Source organism: Cyclopterus lumpus, chromosome 22 (genome assembly GCF_009769545.1).
Source record: "Cyclopterus lumpus isolate fCycLum1 chromosome 22, fCycLum1.pri, whole genome shotgun sequence".
Lineage (NCBI taxonomy): Eukaryota > Metazoa > Chordata > Actinopteri > Perciformes > Cyclopteridae > Cyclopterus > Cyclopterus lumpus.
This window is the reverse complement of record NC_046987.1, coordinates 18,999,661-19,010,066: the sequence shown is the minus strand read 5'-3', so window position 1 is coordinate 19,010,066 and position 10,406 is coordinate 18,999,661. Positions and strand designations below refer to the sequence as shown.

Genomic DNA, 10,406 nt, shown 5'->3' with positions numbered 1-10,406 from the left:
CTCCTCCTCTCACTCCCCGTGTGATGCTCTCCTCCTCTCACTCCCCGTGTGATGCTCTCCTCCTCTCACTCCCCGTGTGATGCTCTCCTCCTCTCACTCCCCGTGTGATGCTCTCCTGCTCTCACTCCCTGTAATGATGCACTCTTTTACTCACTTTTTCTGCTAGTTCTTATCCCCTCCTTGCTCCGGCTCTCCCTGACATCCCCTGTCTCACATCTATTATTCTCCCTCCCTCCCACTTTCTGTACACCCCCTAGTCTCCTCCGATATATATTTTCAATGTCTCTCTCTCTCTCTCGTTCTCTCTCTCGTTCTCTCTCTCGTTCTCTCTCTCTCTCTCTCTCTCCACTCTGAGCGATGGCTCTATTGATTCTCTCTGTGATGATATTGCCCAAGGACAACCACAGGGCAGAAAAACCTCTTTAACTTATCCGAGTGTCTGTCTGTGTGTGTGTGTGTGTGTGTGTGTGTCTGTCTGTGTGTGTGTGTGTGTGTGTGTGTGTGTCTGTCTGTGTGTGTGTCTGTTTGTCTGTGTCTGCGTGCGCACAGTGTGTGTGCAACCACAGGCCAGTTTAACTTTTAGGAGTCATTGCCAATCACATGTCAGATAACAGCCTGTGGTGTGTGTGTGTTTCTATTAATGTGTGGCAATTTTAAGCCCAGCTCAGTGTCTGCAGGTATCATATGTTCATGTGACGCCAGCAGATATTAATGTGTGTGTGCCATGTGTGTGTGTCGTGTGTGGTGTGTGTGTGTGTGTGTGTGTGTGTGTGTCTGTGTGTGTGTGCTTTCATTGGAGTTGAGAAGAAGTTAAAAGAAGCTAAAAGTCGTGTCCTCTAGCCCAGTCTCATGTTGGGGTGTGGCCACGAGTCTCCAACTGGCTTCATGGCCAGACATCAGAAGCTCTGAGTCTGTGTGTGTGATAACTCCCCCCCCCCCCCCCCCCCCCCCCCCCCCCCCCCCCCCCCTCCCCCTCAAGCTCTTGGAAAGCCTTCTGTACTGTTGGCTTGAACAACAGGTGGACGTCTGCCGTCATAGATGCAGATGCTTCTCAAATAGCCAGATTGGTAGCGCTCGCCCCGAGTCACACACACACACACACACACAGATATACACACAAGAACCAAGGCTTGATACATAACCAGACCCTCACACACACACACACACACACAGATATACACACAAGAACCGAGGCATGATACATAACCAGACCCTCACACACACACACACACACACAGATATACACACAAGAACCGAGGCATGATACATAACCACACCCACACACACACACACACACTCACACACACACGACATGTGCACACTCGGATCACAAGAGATACCAGGAGAGGGTAAAAACAATGAAAGAAAGCTGAGTCGGAAAACTTATTTTTTTTATTTTATTTTTTACTCCCTCGGTGTACATTTATTTAAGTTCCCTGACATTTTGAGATGCACAGCAGATATTTATTCAATTCGCTAAAGACGCACCTGCAGCGGTGGCTATTGTAGAGTTTCCGCCTGGCGTGCAGCTCTCCCGCATTAGTGCTGCAGGAGAGCTGCGAGGAAGCAATTTGTTTTGGCTACAGCATTCACGCCCGTAAAGCACAGAAATACGTCTTCCCTACTTCATCCGTATTCATCCCCAAGGGACGCATTTATTTCAGTTATGTAATGTGGAGCTGGTGAAGTATCTGTCCATAAACCCCGAAAGCCATTGAAAACATATACGGGAAATAAGCTGAATGAGTGCTTATGATTCATTTCACACGACAAATTAAGGACGTGGAAATGAAAAGAACGCTGGGCAATTTAATACAGAAATAAGTATTCACGACGCATGATCGCTGCAATTACACAACATGTGAACCACTTGTTAACGGAGAGAAAATCTGTATTTCTTTCTTTAATATGTCAGTCTTATCTTTATTAAAAATAGTAATATTGTTGGATGAGTTCACGTCATCTTTAGTACCCGTTTTGACCACTTGGATGCGAGCCAACGCTTAATTCCCTCAAACCTGCATTCTTTCTAATGGCCACCGGGTGGCGACTCCTCCGGTGGCTGAAAGAGAACCGACTGTATAGAAATATATGAAAAAATGACTCTACTTTTATTACTTCTGCTAATATTGGAAACACGAGTTCATGGTCTCAAATGTTAGTTTCAATACAGCGCGATGTTTATTTAGTAAACGATGGTCCTATTTAGAGTAAAATAGATCATAAAGCAGGTTAATTAACTCTTCCACGGTGTGTTTTCAGTTAATAAAACTTAATTGATAGTATTCAGCAGTCGGACTTGTAGCTCCATTCTCTCGTTTAACTTCTGGTTCCCCCAAAAAACTAAAATCAAGTCGAGGCTTCAAAATGTCAAAAGAAAAAGTGAATTCTGATCAATTTCTCGGACACAAATACGGTATACAGGGCGATGTGAACGCTTAATGCAACAACAACAAATAAAAACGTGCGTGAACCCCCCCCCAGGCATGTTTAATTTGTAACACCTCCTCTGAGATGGTGTACAATAATTGCTCTGAACCGCAGGCAGTTTGGCTATTTTTCCAGGATAAGATAAGTAGGTGCGAGGTCTAATGGAAGTTCCCGTGGAGAGAAATGGGGCCACACAGAGAGAGAGAGAGTGTGTGTGTGTGTGTGTGTGTGTGTGTGTGTGTGTGTGTGCGCGTGTGTGCGTGTGGTCAAGGGAAAGCCCTCAATCTGTACCTTATTCACGCTGCATGCGCCCACACACACACACACACATTCACACTCGTGCTCAAGTCTTCACTCACACTAAGTTTCCGTCACACACATATAGCCACGTGTGCACACACACACGCGCGCACACACACACACACACACACCCATGCACGCACGCTCCGTTCTAAGCCAATAATACAAAGTGGGAACATGCGTAAATTCTTGTCGGTGGCAGCAGCTTGTCTGGTGAAGGTCACAGTTTCTCAGCCATGCCGCTTGACAGATCCCCGCTCCCTCCGCCGACAGTCCGTGCACGCCACCGCTCCTTCCATCGCCCCCGTTCTGCTTCTTCTTCTTCTTCACATTTTCATGCCTGGCGTCACACTTTTTTTTCTTTCATTCACTCTCCTCGTCGCTTCCCTTTCAATCATTCACCTCCCAATTTCCTCCTCTTCGCCGCCTTTTAAAAGTGTCCTCCGTCTCTCTTCCTGCTATTCTTCCTTCTTTTTTTTCCTTCTTCTTTGAACCAGAACTCCTTTTTCTACTTCTACTCTCACCTTCTTCTTTTGCAGCTTCTCTTTGATGCGGAGCCAACTCCTTCCACCCGCCGCCTCTCGGCCCTCTCCACCTCCGTCTTCCCCCTCTTCCGTCACTTCCTCCCTCTGTGTCGCGACCCTTCTATTGAAGACGCGGGACGCGGGCGAAAGTTTACCTTTCATGACGAAAAACAGAGCAGCAAATGTAAATGTTCTCCTCGCACTAATCCCGCCGCTGCTGTCCCCTCTCCCTCTAAACTACATCCCATGCATGTGTGTGTGTGTGTGTGTGTGTGAGTGAGTGTGTGATCTAAGGATGCTGTGTGTGTGTGTGTGTGTGTATCTATCAGACGCAGAGCTAATTGAGGTCATTGGTGGCGCACATGCTGAAGAAAAAAAAAGTCGCCCACAGCTTTGAACCTTCTCTCAGCTTAGCACACTGCCAAAAGACCCCCCCCCCCCACCCCCCCACCCCTCCTCTCATCATACACTAATAACACACAAACGTGCACGCAGGAAAGGCGCGCGCGTTTAATTTGTGTCCAAACAGAAGCTTTTAATCCTCGGATTTTCTGCGAAGCCGCGGTGCACGGTGTGTGTGTGTGTGTGTGTTTGGGTGTGTGTGTGTGTGTGTGTGTGTGTGTGTGTGTGTGTGCCCATCTTTGTAAATTAATCTGAGGGTTTGTTAAGGTGCTCCTATGAGGTATGAGCTAGAAATGAAAAAATAAATCAGAGAATGCTACGTCCTCTTATGACCCCGGGGGTGTTTTTGTCCTTCTGCCGGTGTCAATAACCACACACACACACAACACACACACACACACACACACACCAACTGAAACCTCTCCACCCCACCACAGTGCTCTAGGGACAGCTGATGGGGACTGATAACGTACTGAGATGGGAGAATAAACCAAACGGTCAGTGTTCATTTGAAGACCGGCGCCTCCATTCCACCCAAAGAAGTTCACAAACCTCCCAGGACAATTATCCTATAAGCGAAGCAACATGTTGGGCACACACACACACACACACACACACACACACGCACACACATCAAGAGCTTTGTACATGTTTTGTAGACAAATAGGGTTTCAGGTCTTTTTTTTTGTGCTGGAGCTGCAGGAGATTATAAGTCAAACGCTAAAAGCAGGAGAGCACCAAATGCCTGAATTGACCCAACAGCCCCCCTGGGTGCCGGTCCCATGTCACCCCATTAACTTGTTTACCTCGGTCAAGAAACACATCCGGAGGAGGTTAATGTATTTTTAGGTTTTTCCTTTCAACGCCTTGTTGGGATGGGAACGAATAGGAAGCCGGTGCAGCAGTCCAGTCCCCATCCCTCCTTTTGATCTTTTTTGATCCAGCGTGGTTCTTTTCTAGCAATTTTTTTGTGAACCTTCCACAACCTCCTTTTGGTCGTTACCGTATTTTAATAGAGTTTCAAAAATAATTGGGAACAAAAAAAAAATTCACCCGAAGTTGACCCAGAATCAAGATGAGGCCGGACCATTTATTAGTAAGTGGACCAGAATTACTTGATAAATAATATCATATGTTTTATTGTACGTGCACACGCCTGTGAAGTGCTCCTCATACTTAACTCTGTTATGGTCCTGCCATTGAAGAATATCTGAATTTGTATAAATACTTCCTTTTTTTAAAGTTACACAAGCATCTCCTTCGGACCCCGCTGCATCGTTCCTCATGTATCAGACCATTAAGATCATCGATTAGCAGTCTGCAGAGGCCACGGGGGTCACGGGGGTCACGGGGGTCACGGGGGTCACGGGGGTCGGAGAAATAATTATCGTAAACTGCACGACGTGCCGCCACACACACACACACGATGGCATCCAATCATCACAAAGCACACAAAGCGTTAATAACCTGTGACCAATGTCTCCACGCGGTGGGCTTAATATTCCTCGCATCGTTACCGTCGCTATGACAACGCTACAATGAAGCAATAATCAATTTCAAGATGTTTATGATGTTTCTTTTGGGTTTTTTTGCTGTCACACTGAGGGATGGAACAGAGGCCTGTATGGATCCGCTCTGTCAGACAATCAGGAAGAAGAAATAAATAAAAGTTGCTCCTAATGAGAAACGTGACTCCTTTCCGGTGAATCTAATATGAAAAAATAAAAAAAAAAACGTGTTCGCTCCACACACGGACGCGTCGAGAGGCCGTTGATGTAAAACGTGGAGCGGTGCATAACACAACCCATCAGGAGATTGAGTTGTGTGCATTGAGAAAGCGCTTTGTGTATATTTCATTCATGAGGTCTGCCTCCAACGCCCCGGGGGGGAGGGGGGGGGGGGGGTCGCACGACTCACAGCCGGAGTTAAAGGGAATCGATAATCTCGAAACCGTGGAAATTCTCACATCAAAGACGGACATTTTTCAACTGTAAAAGATTATTAAGCAGATCTCTTGGCTGACGTGTGCTTTGACAATTTTTTTTTTTTTTTTTTTTTTTTTTGCAGCAATCCAATTAATTCATGCGGTTTTCAGAAATAGTTGCAGCCACTTTGAGGACTCGCTCCGTCAACCGGAATGAAGCTCGAGTCTCGGATGATTTTTTTAATTTATTTTTTTTTGCAACATTTACAAGTATTGTTGTAAACAACTTTTACACACGAAACCCGATTGTCTACTATAAAAAAATATATAAATCATCTAAAAGCCATATAATTCCCTTACGACCACTGCAGACGCTTTCATTCGATTATTAGGCCCTCCTCCCTCCTCCCTCCTCCCTCGTCTCTCGTCTCTCGTCTCTTCCGAGTAAAATAGAGGACGAAATGATCTCCTCAAAATCCCTTTCAGTTCGACATTTCGAGAAAAAAAGCGCTGCCTTTGCAGAGAGAGAGAGAGAGTCGATTAGCTGACCGTCTGGTAAATATGAAGATGCCGGTCACCGCTTCATTTTTATCCAAAGATGGGAAAGCAGACGTTATTTCAACAACAAAAAAGGGATGATGAGGGCGAGTGCAGCCATTTGATTGGCTCTAAGTTATTAAGCTACTGGCTCCACTGGTCAATGATAAAAACCACTTGCTCCTCCCATTAATGGTAATGGTGTGGAAGACAGCCAAGTGTGTCTCTGCCCTTTTTCTAACTGACTTTCATGCTTCACTATTGTAGCCTATAGGTTTCCCTTCCAACAGACAGGAGAATAATTTAACTTCTAGTCGTTTTTTAAGAGGATGCTACCAAAAAGAGGAGGATTAGCCCGCTAACCGCGCTGCAAAAAGGCACAAGATACACGACACAAATACATTTTCATCCACTTTTTACTGCCGCGTCTTTCTTAAATACAAATCAAACACAGCGTACGGTGTATACTCGATACGGTCTTACGCACATCCATTGAGTCCGGATGTGGCAATCAAAATGTCCTTGATTAAAGTAATTAAATGAAATGATGACTCCAGTAAACTTCTCCTTTACTGCCTGCCTCTCGCTGCATGCAGTACATTTCAGGAGACTTCCATAACGTCATTTAGCTGTATGACCATATCTCAGGTGCAGGTGTATAGGACTGACCCCCTGGATGTGGGCGAGGATGTCTTATAGAGCAGATCCCAGGCCAGTCCGAATGCCTCTGCATGTGCACGGTGCACGTCGGGCACCGCTGACAAAGCACACGATGTTCTCTTGCACACGCTGGCATATAATGAACGTTGGACTCACATTCATGCACATGCACACATACGGCATCGCATTGAAATGAAAGGATGCGCCCATCCATATATGGACACAAACAAACAAACAAACACACACACACACACACACACACACACACAGGCATGCGCAGGCTAAGCAGCCTGATGACCCTCGGCTAGCTTCTCTTATCGGTATAAGCCGGTCCTGGCTTAAGGATAAGCAAAAGCAAACCACTGGAACTGACACTTTGGATAGATTTAGTTGGGAGGGTAAAAAAAACTGTAATGTACAATTTCTGCAACCGTAAATGATTAACTCTGCTATTTCACAACCTATAATATAGATGCCTCGTAAACACATAGTGTTAAACGATTGCGCTTCTGGATGAGTTTTGACAGTGTGTGTGTGCGTGTGTGCATGTGTGTGTGTGTGTGTGTGTGATATTCAAATATATAGTAAATTGCACCCGCAGGGCTCTGGAGAGTGTTTCCTCTCACAATGACATTTTTATTACAACCCTGCCGAAATAATAAAGTAGTCAAGGACCCCCCCCCCCCCCCCCCCCCCCCGAGCTTTTTAAATGGACACAGTCGTGTCTTAAGTTGGCCAAAAGACAGATCAGTCAGTGGATTGAATCGGGAGGAGGAAAAAAAAACAACGAAACTGTCCACGACATTTCTCAGCCACTTAAATCCCACGCGGGGCGGAACTCGCCAAAAAGCATCGCCAGGCGCTCCGGTGGCGAACTGGCAAATCCTTTTCTTTTTCTTTTTTTTTTTTTCCACCTCACGCGGCTTAGGGCTGCAGAGCGAGCGAAGTGGCGGGCCGAGACTCGTCTTTGATGTGTTCAAAACACACACACACACACACACACACACACACACACACACAACTGGACGGATGAAGCAGGGCCTCTGGGGCCTTATACGCCTTGCAGGTATATAGGGGTTGCACGTGTGTGTGTGTGTGTGTGTGTGTGTGTGTGTGTGTGTGTTCACGCGTGTCAATGTAGGGGCCCCCGCATACGAATGCACTTGCGTGAACGTGCACTATTTTTTCTGCACGTATTTTTTTTTAAAAACTTCCCAATCGGATGTGAGCTTCTGTGCTCAGCGCTGATAAGGACGCGAACATCCCTCTCCGGACTTTAAACGCATCGCAAAGTGAAGAGACAATTAGTGCCGCGTTGTTTTTTGTTTTTTTATACAATCAATAAAAAAGCTGCCGCGGCAAACGGAGAACCCCGTATTGAATTAGTCTGATGGCGGTTGTCACGGCGCCCACTTAAACGAGTGCTTTTTGAAACGGGTTTGCCAAGAAGCGACTGAGGCGTTCGGACTTAATCGTGTTTTTTGTTTTTTTTTATCCCGGGGCCGCCGTTCAGTAATTTATCTTTAAGCCTGAACATCCAACATTAATCTCCCGTGTTGGACAGTCCCCCTTGTCTCATTAATTGTCAGCAAAGCCCCCCCCCCCCCTCCACACACACACACACACACACACACACTCACTTTTACAACAGAGGATCACCAAATATCACCCTGGCTGCTGGTCTGAAAAACAACAGGGTCCATTAGTCATCGGGGTTTCACTCCATCAGATACCGATCCATCTCCCCTTCCCCAAAAACTCCAGCTCTCTACGTAAGAGGGACCTTCCTCCACATCCCTCTTTTTGCTCCCCTTCTACATGTACTTCATGTGCCCCCCCCCCCCCCCCCCCCCCCTTCCCTTGGCCAAGCTGTGAGTTACAAAAAAGTCCTTGAGAAAACACCCTGATTCAGACGATTCGGGGCTCCCCCGGCCCCTCCCCTTGTGATCACTGCCCATCCATCTCTTATGCTCCCCCCTTTTAGGCACCGCCCCCTTTTTTTTCCGCTCCTTTTCTCCCTCATCGCCATGCTCCTTTGATACTAAATCACCTCCCAGCATGCATCTCGGGCTGCGAGGAGGGAGGTTGAAAAAGAAAAAGAAAAAGATCATTTAAATAGAATAATATACCTCAGAGGTCATCGGGTTTATGAAACGCTCCGCTCGTGTTTTAGTGTAGATTCGAGATTAGAGAATTAAAAATGGTCTCATCCGGGGGGGGGGACGCGTCCGGCCTCGATATCAAAATGTGTTTTCTTTTTTTTTTATTTGAGCCAACGGGGGAGCCGGTCATACTCCGGTCGGCATAATCTATTCAAGAGACCCAGAAAGAAAAAGAAAAAGAAATAATGAAGAGAGGGAGGAAGTTGGCAAAGCAGAGAAAAGAGAGCGAATGAAAGACGATCGTAAAGCGTCGCTCTTCCGCACCGTCCTGCCTTGACCCACCCCGGGGTGCTCGCTCACTTTTTGACGGACAAGCCAACGCAATTACACGTAAAAGGTGCGACGCGTCTGTCATGTGACAAACGGCCCCCGGAGGCAGAGAGAGAGAGAGAGAGCAATGAGGGGGCAGAGCGAAGGGATCGGGGGCCATTTTGATATTAAGATGATGGAGACGCCCCCCCCCCCCCCCACCCCTACACACACACACACACACACACACACACACACACACACACACACACACACACACACACACACACACACCCCTGGAGCCAGATTGCTTCTTTAGAGAAATGAATTAAGCTCAACGTTCCTCCACAGCAGACAGGAAGTTAACAGAATGAAAACACAGACACGCACACACAGACACACACACACACACAAACACACACACACACACACACACACAGGTGATGCCGAAATGATTGATGAGATGCTCGATCAGGATTTCCTTTGGCTGAATTACTCAAAGCCTGTCCTGAAATGACAGTAGAGCAGCTCCTCGCTGCATTGTTTGGTACTTGCCTCCGAGCCTCGTATATTATGTGTGTGTGTGTGTGTGTATGTGTGCGTGTGTGTGTGTGTGTGTGTGTGTGTCTCTAATCTCCATTTATCCAGGGAAGGGTTGCTCAGCACTCTTCTTTTTTTTTTGTTGCAGTGTCCCCTCCTGCTTCCCATTTCTATAGCCGGTGAAACATAAACGAGGCATTTTCAAAAACAATTAGAAGCTGTCAGGTGTGTGTGTGTGTGTGTGTGTGTGTTATAAACTGTCAAACACACACACACACACACACAGCAGACGAATGCTTTCGGGACAATTTTTGATATCGTAGCCGTGATGAGAAAAAAAGGAGATTATATCGGTTTTTTTTTTTTCTTGGACGCCAGCAATCTCAAGCGGGCCCCGACTCTGCGAATTCAAAACGCGTCCAAAAAAAAAAAAAAAAAAAAGTTCCCCCGTTACGCAAAGCGGGGTCTTGTTTGCTTGTTGCAGTCGGAGCTCGACAAATAAGACGAGGGAGGAGGAGGACAATGCATCCGCGCACTTTATGCACGCACACACACACACACACACACACACACACACACACACACACACACACACACACACACACACACACACACACATAAGAGGGCAGGTGTACGGGATGCCCCGCCACGGCTGACTGACTGGCTGACTGGCAAGGT

General features: G+C 46.8%; 1 protein-coding gene across 1 annotated transcript in view; it reads right to left on the bottom strand.

The window, feature by feature from the left end:
• Positions 1 to 3,416, bottom strand: part of LOC117751615 (glutamate receptor ionotropic, NMDA 3B-like) — a 31,562-nt gene extending 28,146 nt beyond the window's left edge. Inside the window, exon 1 of the mRNA XM_034563546.1 lies at positions 3,255 to 3,416. Within this exon, the coding sequence (XP_034419437.1) occupies positions 3,255 to 3,416 (162 nt within the window). The remainder of the gene's footprint in view (positions 1 to 3,254) is intronic.
• Positions 3,417 to 10,406: the final 6,990 nt, after the last annotated feature.